At 43.9% G+C, this 14,385-nt stretch overlaps 1 protein-coding gene across 2 annotated transcripts in view; it reads left to right on the top strand.

The window, feature by feature from the left end:
* Positions 1 to 1,505: 1,505 nt before the first annotated feature.
* drd2a (dopamine receptor D2a) overlaps positions 1,506 to 14,385 on the top strand; it is a 78,238-nt gene continuing 65,358 nt past the window's right edge. For both annotated transcript variants that reach the window (XM_061782869.1, XM_061782868.1), the window contains exon 1: positions 1,506 to 1,574. In XM_061782869.1, the coding sequence (XP_061638853.1) occupies positions 1,520 to 1,574 (55 nt within the window). In that variant the 5' untranslated portion in view covers positions 1,506 to 1,519. The remainder of the gene's footprint in view (positions 1,575 to 14,385) is intronic.

Below are 14,385 nucleotides of genomic sequence, written 5' to 3'. Positions count from 1 at the left end.
GCCACAGATGATCCACTCGTGGCCTGCAGTACACAAAACAATAAAAAACTACAACAATGAATATTTTAAGAGCCCTGGATGCGCACTGTGAAGTTTGTTTACATAACAAAACATGGTTTGGGGCCACAATGCAGTATGGTATCACACATCCCAGTGGAGCATCAAGTGTACCATTTGTTTGGAACTGAGCAAAGGTCCAAATAAAGGAGCCAATTTAAACTTAACTCTTTCCCCTGAGGCTTTTTTGACAGCAGACTTCCTCTTTTGTAGTCTTTGTGGTCTTTTGGTATTATTCATGCCAGCCTCCCAAATCGACTCTCCTTTATTCAGGGCCCGTCCATTTCTCCTTTAGCAGCACTTTGAAACCGCACACCTCATCATTTCATGCTCTCCTTCTCATTGAGGCAGAAACACAACTTTGCCAATTCTGCCCAACTCGTGCAAAAGCCCAATCAAGACCCAAGGCACTGCTTGATTTACTTGCACCAGTCTCAAAATCACATTAGCATATGAATGAAAATGCAGGTATTACTCAAATCAAGACTGCATAAGCGGTGGGCGACTGGTTAGCACATCTGCCTCACATTTCTGGGGACTGAGGTTCAAATCCCGGCCCCGCCTGTGTGGAGTTTGCATGTTTTCCCCGTGCCTGCGTGGGTTTTCTCCGGGCACTCCGGTTTCTTCCCACATCCCAAACACACGCATGGTAGGTTGATTGAAGACTCTAAATTGCCCGTAGGTGTGAATGTGGGTGCGAATGGTTGTTTGCTTCAATGTGCTCTGCGACTGACTGGCGACCGGTTCAGGGTGTACCCCGCCTCCCGCCCGAAGATAGCTGGGATAGGCTCCAGCATGCCCATGACCCACATGAGGATAAAGAAAAGGGATGGATGGATGGAAGACTGCATAAGATACAGGATTTGCCAGATGGGGACATATCCAATGGATGTTATTTTTTTCTTCCTGTTACTTTTCAAAGTCAATTGAAATATGACATAGGGGAAATGAAAAATGAATTGTTGGTTAAGTTCCTTAAGATGAAAAATAATTGAAGCTCAAAACCATATGGCTGTCAGGATTCGGGTTGCAAGTTGGACCCATTTGCAGAGAGAACAGGGAGGCGAGTTTGTGAATAAGGGTTTATTGCAGCTTGGAAGTGAACAAACGAGGACCGGTCTGGCAGGGTAGGAGTCCATGTTGTCGGTGGGCCGCAAGAGGTGAGTACTGGTTTGCAGGGAGCAAGGGCAGATGGCAGACTAGGGACAAAGAACAAGAATTCGGTAGAGGTAACTCACTAGGTCTCAGGAAGCAAAAAGATAGGCAAGGTGGCTAGGCTACGAACTCGACGTAGAGCGTTGATAGTCGAGTTGGAGTCCCACAGCGTCTTAAGAGCAGTTAGGTGTAATTAGGATGACAAGGTGCAGGTGTGAGACTCCAACACGTCAACCCTGCAAAGAACTCATGACACACACACACACACACGGGCTGGACTCAGGGTGCTGAAACAGCAGCGCTGACAATGGCGTACAAAAAGACATCTGTTCCAAAGGCAGCGGTGCTTGTGTTGCATTCAGGTACAGCCACAAATCCATTTTCTATATCGCTTGTCCTCATTAGGGTGCATCCAGGTACCATTAGCACTAAATATAAAACAGATTTTCTTTTTATAGTACTTTGTATGATGACAGTATGTTGTGTAGTCAATTGACATCAACATGTACTTAGTTTTGTATAGTTGATTATGAAAAATGTCTTGTACAGTTTGTCATAGGATGGTCTTTTTGGCTAACTTTATTTGCAACTGTGTGAATAAAACTATAAATGTTGCTTTATTAAGAAAAATGTCTAAAACCTTTACAGTAGGTGAGATATACAACATTACACATTGACGATGCTATTGGCTTAAACCAGTCCTAAAAGGTTTTTTTATTGGGTCACTGATGGAGAAAAATGCTGAAAACTCTTTTCTTGATTTGAATGAAAGCACACATTTTCCTGAAAGTACTGTGAAACGTTGACAAAGACATTGAAAGTGCTTGAGTTTACAACAGGTAATTTCAAAGTTCGAATGGAGTCAACTTGAATGTATGATTTAGAACCTGGTGAATATCGTCAGTTCAAAATATAGCTCAAAATCAGTCCTTTTTCTATATTGCTTGTCTTTATTGGGGTTAAAGGTGAGCTGTAGCCTATTCCAAGCCCAGACTTCCCTCTCCACAGCCACTTCATCCAGCTTTTCCGGGGGGGGGGATCCCGAGGCGTTCCCAGGCCAGCCGAGAGACATAGTCTCTCCAGCGTGTCCTGGGTCATCCCTGGGGTCTCCTGGACTTGCCCGGAACACCTCACCAGGGAGGCGTCTGGGAGGCATCCAAATCAGATGCCACACCCACCTCATCTGGCTCCTCTCAATGTGGAGGAGCAGCGGCTCTACTCTGAGATCCTCCCAGATGACCGAGCTTCTCACCCTATCTCTCAGGGAGAGCCCGGACACCCTGCGGAGGAAACTCATTTCGGCCGCTTGTATCCGGGATCTTGTTCTTTCGGTCACGACCCACAGCTCGTGACCATAGGTGAGGGTAGGAACGTAGATCGACCGGTAAATCAAGAGCTTCGCCTTTCGGCTTAGCTCCTTCTTTACCACAACGGATCGATACAAAGTCTGCATCACTGCAGACGCTGAACCAATCTGCCTGTCGATCTCCCGTTCCATTCTTCCCTCACTCGTGAACAAGACCCCAAGATACTTGAACTCCTCCACTTGGGGCAGGATCTCATCCCCGACCCGGAGAGGGCATCCCACCCTTTTCCGTCTGAGGACCATGGTCTCAGATTTGGAGGTGCTGATTCTCATCCCATCTCGAGTGAGAGATGGAGATCACGGCTTGATGAAGCCAACAGAACCTCATCATCTGCAAAAAGCAAAGATGCAATACTGAGGCCACCAAACCGGACCCCATCTACGCCTCGGGTTCGCCTTCAAATTCTGTCCATAAAAGTTATGAACAGAATCAGTGACAAAGGGCAGCCTTGGCGGAGTCCAACCCTCACCGGAAACGAGTCCGACTTACTGCCGGATATGTGGACCAAACTCTGACTCTGGTCATACAGGGACCGAACAGGCCGTATCAGGGGGTTCGGTACCCCATACTCCCGAAGCACCCCCCGCAGAACCCCCCGAGGGACACGGTTGAACGGCTTCTCCAAGTCCACAAAACACATGTAGACTGGTTGGGCGCACTCCCATGCACCCTCGAGGACCCTGCTGAGGGTGTCGAGCTGGTCCACTGTTCCACGGCCAGGATGAAAACCACACTGCTCCTCCTGAATCTGAAATTCGACTTCCCGACGGACCCTCCTCTCCAACACCCCTGAATAGACCTCACCAGGGACGCTGAGGGGTGTGATAACTCTGTAGTTGGAACACACCCTCCGGTCCCCCTTCTTAACAACCCCCACAACATCCAGAGCCTTTAGGAACTCTGGGCAAATCTCATCCATTCCCGGGGCCTTGCCACCGAGGAGCTTTTTAACAACCTCGGTGACCTCAACCCCAGAGATAGGAGAGCCCGCCTCAGAGAACCCAGACTCTGCTTCCTCATGGGAAGGCGTGTCGGTGGAATTGGGGAGGTCTTCGAAGTATTCTCCCCACCGGCTCACAACGTCCCGAGTTGAGGTCAGCATCACCCCATCCCCACTATACACAGTGCTGATGGTGCACTGCTTCCCCCTCCTGAGACGACGGATGGTGGACCAGAATTTCCTCGAAGCCGTCCGGAAGTCTTTCTCCATGGCCTCACTGAACTCTTCCCATACCCGAGTTTTTGCTTCAGCGACCACCAAAGCTGCATTCCGCTTGGCCAGCCAGTACCCATCAGCTGCCTCAGGAGTCCCACAGGCCAAAAAGGCCAGATAGGATTGGGGATTGCCGCCACGACAGGCACCGACCACCTTACGGCCACAGCTCCTGTCGGCCGCCTCAGCAATGGAGGCGTGGATCATGGTCCGGTCGAACTCCATCTCTCCTGAGTCCCCCGGAACATGAGCAAAGTTCTGTCGGCGGTGGGAGTTGAATCTCCTTCTGACAGGGGAATCTGCCAGACGTTCCCAGCAGACCCTCACAATACGTTTGGGCCTGCTACGTCGGACTGGCATCTTCCCCCACCATCGGAGCCAACTTACCACCAGTGGGTGATCAGTTGACAGCTCCGCCCCTCTCTTCACCCAAGTGTCCAAGACATGCGACCGCAAGCTCGATGACACGACCACAAAGTTGATCATCAAACTGCGACCTAGGGTGTCCTGGTGCCAAGTGCACGTGTGGACACCCTTATGCTTGAACATGGTGTTCGTTATGGACAATCCGTGATAAGCACAGAAGTCCAATAACAGAACACCGCTCGGGTTCTGATCGCGGCGACCGTTCCTCCCAAGCACGCCCTGCCAGGTCTCACTGTCATTGCCCACGTGAGCGTTGAAGTCCCCCAGCAGAACGATGGAGCCCCCAGCGGGAGCGCTCTCCAGCACCCCCTCCAAGGACTCCGAAAAGGGTGGGTACTCTGAACTGCTGTTTGGTGCATAGGCACAAACAACAGTCAGTACCCGTACCCCCAACCGAAGGCGGAGGGAGGCTACCCTCTCGTCCACCGCGGTGGACGCCAATGTACAGGCCGGGGGGGCAACACTCCAGAGTGGAAGAGAGTCCAACCCCTCCCGAGAGGACTGCTACCAGAGCCCAAGCTGTGTGTGGAGGCGAGTCCGACTATATCTATAAAGCTCCACAAATGAGACAAACGCAGGATTTTTCCACAGTGGTAAAAAAGAATTTGTCATCCCATTCACTGTGAAAATGATATGTTTTTGTTGAATTATATATTATTATGTTTTGGAGGGGGGGTTTAAATCATCTCAACGTCGTTGGGCCTGGTCGCTTCTCTCCATAAACGCTACGGCTTGGTCACGCACGACATTTGAACTACACTATTCTTTTTATTATTTTTTTTTAATTTCCAAATTTACACCAATTTAAAAAGAATAGCAACAACGCAGCACACAAACAACCATCCACGTTCACAATCACACCTATGATCAATTTAGAGTCTTCAAAAAAGCTGACGTGTGTTTTGGGAATGTGGGAGGAAGCCAGAAAATAAAGCAAGTCACGATTCGAACCCAAAACATCAGAACTGCGAGACAGACATGCTAACAACTACATCACAGTGTTATTGTCTTAGTGTCTTAGTTATTGGCAGAACATGCCAAAATCATCAATGGTACATTAAATGGAAAACAAATGGTATGAAATGAAAGACACTTATCATTGAACTGATATGTGCACAAATACATGGCCCTTTATGATAAGACTTCTGAGTTTCATTATTTTGCTAGATTTTCATGATGACTGAGTGATTCTGATGAGGACACAAAAGGCACTTTATTGTGACATAGATTCCAATTTATTTATTTTTTTTCCCCCATTACATCCCTAGCATTAATATTTTAATGACAGTAGGGGAGTCAGAACTATGGGACAAGGAAGAAGAAGTGACTTTGTGCTTGTTGATGACAGCATGAGAAGCGCACTCATGATGGGGTGAAAGTGGGCAAAAGGCAGAGATGGCGAGAGGGAAAAGCAAGGGAAGGAGGCCGTCTGACACGTGTCTTGTAGTTGACGGCGCTGTGGAAAAGCACAAGTGCGGTACACAACGAGCCCCGGGATGTGCAACGATCACTCTCACAGACACGCAAACCCGTCGGCAAGGAGACTCCTCGCCTTCACTGTTCTGCTTATGTTAAATAGGCTTCATTTTCGGTTCACGGATAATCCAGGATATGCTGAGGAGTGGGGGTGTAGGCAGGGCGGATTCATTTTAGCCAAATCATCGAAGTGTTTTAATGTAAGCAGATCATTGTGGCACCGGCGTGCCATTACACTTTCAAGAAAAAAAGAACTCTCTGTGTGACCTTTGACCCAGAGTGAGCATGGACTCTGCTGTCGGTGCAGGGTTGTATTTTGCCACAGTTCCCTAGCTTCCATGTTGTTTAGGTGGTCCGCCGTCATTATTTTTCCTTTGGCGCTCCCGGGCACACTGCTTACGTTTCATAATTACCGACATAAATTCAAAGATTTTCTCCGAATAGTTTTCCGCAGTGACCTTCTCGCGCAAATTAAATATTTAACTGGATCCTGTGTAATGCCTTGTCGCTAATTAGAGGAGGGGCGCGCGCATGTGGTCTAATGGCGTTAAGCCCGGTATGAAAAGGGCAAAGGCTGCAGACGTGGGAGTGGGAATGACAATGAATCAAGTCGAGCAGGTCGTCTTCGCCTGCGATGGCGTGGGCGCTCGCGTCGCAGTTAGCGCTACAAAGTTTTTCATCAGGATGTTGCTGCTCTTTCAACACCTGCCATCGCCGTCAGTAACTCATACAAACATTTTCGTCAAGGAGGCCCACATGTGCCACAATGTGTCTCGAGCAGGAAACTCAACGCAACCTTGCCTCTTCTGCTGTGGAAGTAAGAGATTTTTTCACAGTTTCAAACGATTTCTGATTGAATCACAATTTGTTGCTAAAATTAGCCTAACATGAGGGAGCAGGCGGCACGGTGAGTGACTGGTTAGCACTTCTGCCTCACAAAGTTTGCATGTTCTCCCCATACCGCACTCCGGTTTCCTCCCACATCCCAAAAACATGCATGCTAGGTTAATTGAAGACTCTAAATTGCCCTTAGGTGTGAATGTGAGTGCGAATGGTTGTTTGTTTATATGTGCCCTGCGTTTGGCTGACGACCAGTTCAGGGTGTACCCCGCCTCTCGCCCAAAGATTGCTAAAATAGGCTCCAGCATGCCCTCGACCTTTGTGAGGATAAGCGGCTCAGAAAATGGATGGATGGATGAGGGGGCAGGAAATTTTTAATAAACTGTATTTAAATAATGATTCCATTTAAAGTTAAAAAAAAATTGCACTTAAATATAGTTTGAAAAGAAATAGTGAAAACAGAACTATGAAAAAAATATAAAATAAATAAAACTATGTTCCAAGTAAGCGTAAACAATTGTATGTTTGTGATCATAAGGCAGCTTTTGTTTCGTACACTATAGCAAGTGTGACAGCAGCTGCCATGTTAATCAATGCACATTGTAATGATCCTTTCTTGCGAGGAATTAACTCAAACAGCAACTCATGGTGTTTTCCAGAATCTAAATAGAAAATATCGCCACAACGGGACCTAATTTATATTCTACATACAGTTCCTCTGATTAACCACATTTTTAGATCAGATTAAATGGATGGTTTATACTGTTTTTATTTATCTTTTTTTTTACTGCCATGACACACATCCAATTCATGCCACTTGGCAGAAAAAAGAAAAAAAATGGCATCACTTATTCTTGAGATGTTTACATCCACCCAACTTGGCCTCGGTCTGCCTGTCAACAAGTGCATGTTTACCGCAGTCAACTCGGCTTCATAGTAAATTTCACTTGATAACTACAGAGGGGCCCCCAGAGCACAACATTGGTGTTACTCCATGTTTCATTTCTTTTAGTTGTGCTCCAGTTTTCATTGAAATTATCTATTGCTCTTATTAAAAGTGCATAGCTCACACTCCTCCTCCAGCTCATGTCTCAGGCTGCTATATATTTCAGCACAACGTACTCCCAACTGCTCTCCTTGCCATTGATAAATTGGAACACTAACTTGACTCCACAGCTGATGTTTCAAAGGGATCCCAGGATGAACCGGAATATTTTTGGCACGCACTCCTGTCGAACCCCCTCTCTTTATTTTCCGCCATCCTGCTATTCCTATGGAACCTTTTCCTTCCCCTTTTGGCCACAATCGACATCTGGGCTCAGTCTCCTTCCCGCTCTCGTTTCCATCTCACTCAAGAGAGACAGATCCACACTCGGGCTAATGATCACATCATAGAGCGTCTTTCACAGCACTCACTGGCTTCCAATTATACTCAAGAGCTCTCCTTCTTCTCTTTTAAAGTAAAGATCCTTAACCTCCTGCTACGTACTGCCTTCATTACTGGACATTCCCTGCCCCAATTTCTTCAGTTTCTGGTCTCTGTGGACGTTTTGTGCCGTAACATTCCTTTTTTATACATTGTCAGTCACTTATCTTCATTCCCGCAAATTGTATTTGCTAATGTAAAGTAACACATAATGGAAGCTAAAGTGCGTCAAATAATGTTTTATTTACGATGGTAGTTATTCTACATGAAGAGAGAGGAAGTTTCTCTGTTCCTGTTTGACAAGCGTACTAGTAATTCCGTTCAGCAGGCACGCGCACCGACTGAGAGGTTGCAAGAATGGAGATGGCAGCAGCGTTGATAGCACAGCTTCCTAACCAGGCTAAGTGCTCAATACACTTGACAGAAAGCTGAATCAGCGGACCAGAAAAAGGGATTTAAATTTTCAATATTTGTTTTTATTAATTTTTTTAAATCATGGTGCACTGATATTCACATTTGTGTGATGCTGTTTCAGATGAATAAACAACAACCTCTTGGTTTGTAGGCTGACACGAGACATAATACATTCACCACAAATCTTTTCTTGAGCCAACAACATCGAGCAATTCTCCGACTCCAGGCCATGGATGGGGACTGTCCTGCTAAATACTTAAATGAAGTAGATACCTGAAAAATCGACTTAAAAAATCCACTCCTGGCTAGCCAGGACATTCTCTATGAAGTAGACATGTGGCTTAAACGACAACACAGTTACACTTTGTGTCCTTTACCTACCATTTTCCATGTGGGAACTCACTACGTTGCTGTACTGTAAGGAATGTTAGTACCAAAAAAAATCTAAATCATATACTCCACTAGAAATTAGGCCAGAATCAGAATCATCTTTATTTGCAAAGTATGTCAAAAACACACAAAAATGTTGTCTCCAGTAGTTGGAGTACAACAACAGAATACTTTTGAGACATAAAGACATAAAAAACACAGTCACTGAGCAATAAAAGGTTACCAGTAATGTGGTCATGCTGGTACAATTTCTTTTTGACAATTGTGCAAAGAAGAGGCAGAGTCCTCTAGCAATTCGAGCAGTTTGAAATGACTAAGAGAACAATAGTGCGGTGCAATGACCATTGTGCAAAGGGCACAGAGACTTCAAGAAATGTATGCAGTTTAAAGTGAAGAGTAGTGAGATAATCTGGGACAATGTCGATTGTGGAAATGTTGCAGATACTCCTCAGTCAGTTTGCAAGTGGTGCAGATGCTCCTCTGGCATGAGTGGCCAGTTTTGGTCGACAACAGATATGCAAATAGTGCAGCGTGGCGAGACTACTACAGTGAGTGCACGAGTAATCTATAATTGGCCCGACAGAAATGTGACAACAAACTCAAGACAAAAAATCGGCAGCATTTTGCAATGGAATTGTAGGTTAACTGTTTAAGAAGTTAATGGCAAGAGGGAAGAAGCTGTTGGAATGTCTGCTAGTTTTAGTTTTTTTTTAATGGTCAACGCAGAGGTCAGAAGTGTGATTGTAGTCGGTGGTGCGGCTGTGTGGGGGGTGAAAGTGTCCTTTTCAAATCTGCAGTAGAAGGTGTTCAAGTCGTCGGCAAGTCTACTATTGTTCTCAGCTTGGGGGGATCGTCACTTGTAATTGGTTATTATAATGCATTCCAGACTGATTTAGAGTCCAGCGACCAGCGCATTGTTAGCGGTAAACTGTTTTTCTAACTTTACTACATAGTTTCTCTTTGCAATGTTAATTTCTTTAGTCACCTGGTTCCTAGCGCAATTATACAGGGCCCTATCCGCACTTTAGATGTTCTTTGTATGAGAGGCAATGGTCCTAAGTGCTTGATTTTATTCCTAGAGAAGGACACATCTAGCTTGGACAAGGCGTGCTTGTAGCTTAGATGGAATGCGGTCACAGTAGTACAATAATAAAAGACCAAATGTTATGTAAACACAAAGGGCTCTATTTTCGTGACTAGGGCAAATCCAGTGCTGCATTTGGAATAAATCTGTGAGGAGGTGGGCTTGCAAAAATATCAAGGTAGTGTATGCCACCATTTGCACTCCGGCGCACGTTGCACAGTCTAAGAAAATAGAGCCCAACGTATTTTTTAAATGTTGCTTTCTTTCGAGAATACAATTATTTTACAAGAATCAAATCGTAATTGTACTCATAAATGTATAGTCGCAACAGGTTGAGGACTTTCAAAGCTCTTGAAAGGTGGAATTTTTTTGTTAATGCATTCACAGCAAATAGTCAGGTAGCAGAGATGAAGATAATTCCAGGAAGAGACCGAGCGGAATCAGTCTGATGTTGGCAAAATGACACAACATATTGAAAGAGAATTTCTACATTTTTAAAAGAGACTCGCAGCCATTTCCCTCCTCGAGCGTTATCCCCAGCAGATGTGATACATTTGAGGCTGTAAAAGTGACACGCATTTCCTCCTTGATTACTTAACAAGCCCTAAATTGGCATTTGCAAAAGCAGAATACAAAATAAAGAAAGAAATCTTTGCCCGCAGTACAAGCTCAAGCACAATAAAGACAAAACAAAATCAAATGTGATCACTTTTGACCTGCTTTTCCTCAGCGAGTCTCCTTGCATCCATCTGCGTGCTTTCTGCTCTGTCCTGTAGGCTCCTCTTTGCACCGTGGGGTCAGACTAAATGCTTTATTGTTTGTCCAGGGAGCACATTGTGGCTCCAGCGATAGCAAACCTGCTTGTTTTACTCATCCAAACACATGGGGTTCAGTGAGAGGGTGAGAACGCAAACACTGTGCGCATTTATGTTGTTTGTTCTGCAAGCAATGGTGTGGGGGCTCATGATGGTGGTAATGTCCTTTTTGAGTCTGGGAGTGGATTTCCATTGAAGTGCTTTAAATCATCATCATCTCTGCCACATATTTCAATGTAAACTCGTAATGTAACGCCAAGTGTCCAAGCAGTTTCTCAGTATCTTATTTATTCATCTCGTTTAAACGAAAGAGCAATTTTAACAATTGCTGTGTAATTAATTATACAGCAAATCCAATCCAAATCTTAAGTTATTTACCCTATCGACAGAGTATTTTCAGTCTGGCCATGGCTTGTGGACCTCGTTGGTGACTAAATGCTAAAAAGTGTGGGTTTTTTTTTGTGTGTGTTGTTTGTAGACAAGTTTTTGTCTTCACCTACGTGAACAAGCTATCACTATGCAATGCAACTTGACAACGGTATTAACTTTTGAGGATTACATGAGATGAATGATCGGATACAAAGAACCAATTGGGTATGTTATCCCCAACGGCGATATGGCGACTACAGGGCGCCCTCGGTGTACAATGATCAATGATCCAACTCTTCGAGGTTAGCAGAAGAATTTGTCTTCACGTGGCACAAAAAGGCACACTTAGTTGTTTACAGTTTTTCATTTAATTGTTTCATATTTATTGCGTTGAAGTATTTTCCATATCCAAATACTGTATGTAATTATGACATTTTGAGGCTATGAACAGAAAGCAATGAACTCGCTAGTGCAGCGGTATAAGAATATGTCATCATGCGGCACAAGAAAGCACACTGTTATTACTGTATTTATTATTTCAATTGAACTGTTTTTACATGTAGGCCAGGAATTTATTTATTTTTTCACACAAATATACAGCGGCTGAAGTAAGAATTGAACACCTCAGCATTTTTCTCACTAAATATATTTCCAAAGGTGCTATTGACATGAAAATGTCACCAGATGTTGGGAACAACCCAAGTAATCCATACATACAAAGAAAGTTGAACAAATAAGGTCAGAAATTAAGTTGTGTGTAATAATGTGAAATGACACAGGGAAGAAATATTGAACACGCCAACTCGTATTTATTTAATACTTTGTAAAAAAAAAAACTTTGTTTGCAACGACAGCTTCAAGACGCCTCCTGTATGGAGAAACTAGTCACATGCATTGCTCTGGTGTGAGTTTGGCCCATTCCTCCAAACAACCGTGCTCACTGGAACACTCAGAAGCTTAGCTATGCGCCTGTAACCAATGCCATCGTTATGTTTTGCAACAATTAGCTTGCGATGATCTTGAGACAGTTCTCTGCTCTTACCCATCTTGAGATGTGTCTTGACTCACACCTTGACAATGAGACCATTTTGTAAGCCATCAATTAGGACTGAACCAGCTGATATTCATTTGCACTGACAAGGGGCTGGATTGCCGTTTGATTATTGATAGATTTTAGGTGTTGTTTTGTTTCTATGTATGGATGACTTGGTTTGTTCCCAACATCTGGTGAAAATTTCATGTCAATAGCAGCTTTGGAAATATATTTAGTGAGAAAAATGGTGACGTTAAATACTTATTTCAGCCGCTGTATAAAATAATTATAATGTTACTACTTTGTTAAAACGAATTCAAACCAAGCATAAGTTGGTGATAGACTACAGTGCATTGGAACAGAACTCCGTCACAAACTGAAAATCCCTTTGCATTTCTTTCCGCGTGACTACCTACAGATGAATTTATATCCAAGTCACTGATGGTGTAGTGGTACATTCGCCTCACTTTGGTGCGGGCAACTCAGTGACGGTGTGAATGTGAGTGCGAATGGTTGTCCGTGTCTATATGTGCCCTGCGACTGACTGGCGACCAGTTCAGGGTGTAGTCCGCCTTTCGCCCGAAGTCAGCTGGGATAGACTCCAGCGCCCCGCGACCCTAACCAGGATAAGCGATGTTGAAAATGGATGGATGAATTTATATCCAGTTGAGTACAACTCGGGCGAGTGAGTCTTTCACTGGGTATTTCCTATCCTCTACACTTCACATTCACTCACTCGCTGATGAGAAAAGCTTTTTAAAGTTGATTCCGTCTGCAATATGCTCCATGGCGAGGAACTGGAGAACATGAAAGCATCCTGACAAATTCATGGCCATCATCCACAGTTACAAGTGGCCAAAAGGCTATTGAGCATGTTGGCGTAGGCACTGGATGACCTCGACCTCCTATAGCTACACTCCAGCGTCTGCTCTCGCCATCGAAAAGTCCCTCAAATTGGCTTTGCTTCTCTTTGTCCACCAAAAGTCCTGGAGTGAAAGCGGCTGAAATTTCTTCTTTTTTTTCCCAATCCTGCATTAATTATTTATATTCTTACCGCTCCTGTACTTATATTTCACTCAGGACATCTCTCTTTCTCTCTTGTCTCACTGGCTTCCTCCAGCTTGCACAAAATATGAGCGTGTGCCTGTAAAGCTGCGCTCTGCTATCACTCATTGCATAGGAAAAGGTATCATTAAACAAAAAGAGGCCTTTGAAAGTAGACATAAACCCTCCACTAGAAGGCAGCATCCGTATGTTGACTTGAGTGGCAACATCTTTCCTCCATTATATTCACTTAAGTGCATAATTGTTCTGTCAGAGCGAGTCAGCTCAATGAGACAATAATATGCTTTAAATGGAGAAAAAGTGAAGGCGCTCTGCTGTCACCCTCTGGGGATGACTTTTCTACAAATTAAATAAGATATTTTCCCTTTAATTCACTTTACCGTGGGAAATCAATTTTTTTTTCTACCTCTTGTTTCTACTTTAATTTCACACTTTTTTGATGGGTTTTATCCCATTTGGCAGCTTTGGATTCACCGCTGCTCTCAGTGATACCTTCTATCTTTTTTTATTCATTGAGCCCAACAATGATATGTATATAAACATATAAACATTCTTATATAAGGATTAAATTCAAATGTACTAAACATAAAATTTGTTCCCCAGTAATAGCATTGATTTTAAAACCAAACACTTCTTAAAGAGTAAATGCACATGTATTTCACGCACAAGTTAAATATAACAGAATTGTACTGTAAGCCAGTGATTCTTTCACGTACCATTAGAGGGAGCCCATGTACTAATAGTGGTACACAATGTGAGAATCACCCTGCTGCTTATAGCGAAAAAAAATGTGAGCGATTAATGACGCCCCAAAATGTTTATAAACTATGATCCCATAACAATTCAATATCATTTCAGATTCTTCTCACATTTTTCATAAAAATAACGTGATTTGATTTTGCAAAAAATGCACCTGCAGTGAGCATGTACATGTAGCGAAGACTCTCATTAAGTTCCACCAACAACCCAGGCTAAACTTAGCTCCTCCTCGACATACTTACATCAACACACTTTCTTGATACCAAATACTACTTTTCTTTGAGCCAGGGTTTTGGCGCCATCTTGTGGCTTCCTAGAATATTACAGAAAGAGCACCAAAAAAGAAACTAAAGGTTTTTCAGCAGATAGCTAAGGATAGGTTCCACAGGAAAAAAAAAATAAATGAAAAAAAGAAAATTGCGAATAGGATCCACAGATAGGTTGGGCTCACGCAATTTACCAATGGATACACAGAGGTGTGTTGGTGTGATTTGGC

This window comes from Phyllopteryx taeniolatus, chromosome 8, assembly GCF_024500385.1.
Source record: "Phyllopteryx taeniolatus isolate TA_2022b chromosome 8, UOR_Ptae_1.2, whole genome shotgun sequence".
Classification (NCBI taxonomy): domain Eukaryota; kingdom Metazoa; phylum Chordata; class Actinopteri; order Syngnathiformes; family Syngnathidae; genus Phyllopteryx; species Phyllopteryx taeniolatus.
Note: the sequence above shows the minus strand (reverse complement) of the source record. Positions and strands in the feature narration are given on the sequence as shown.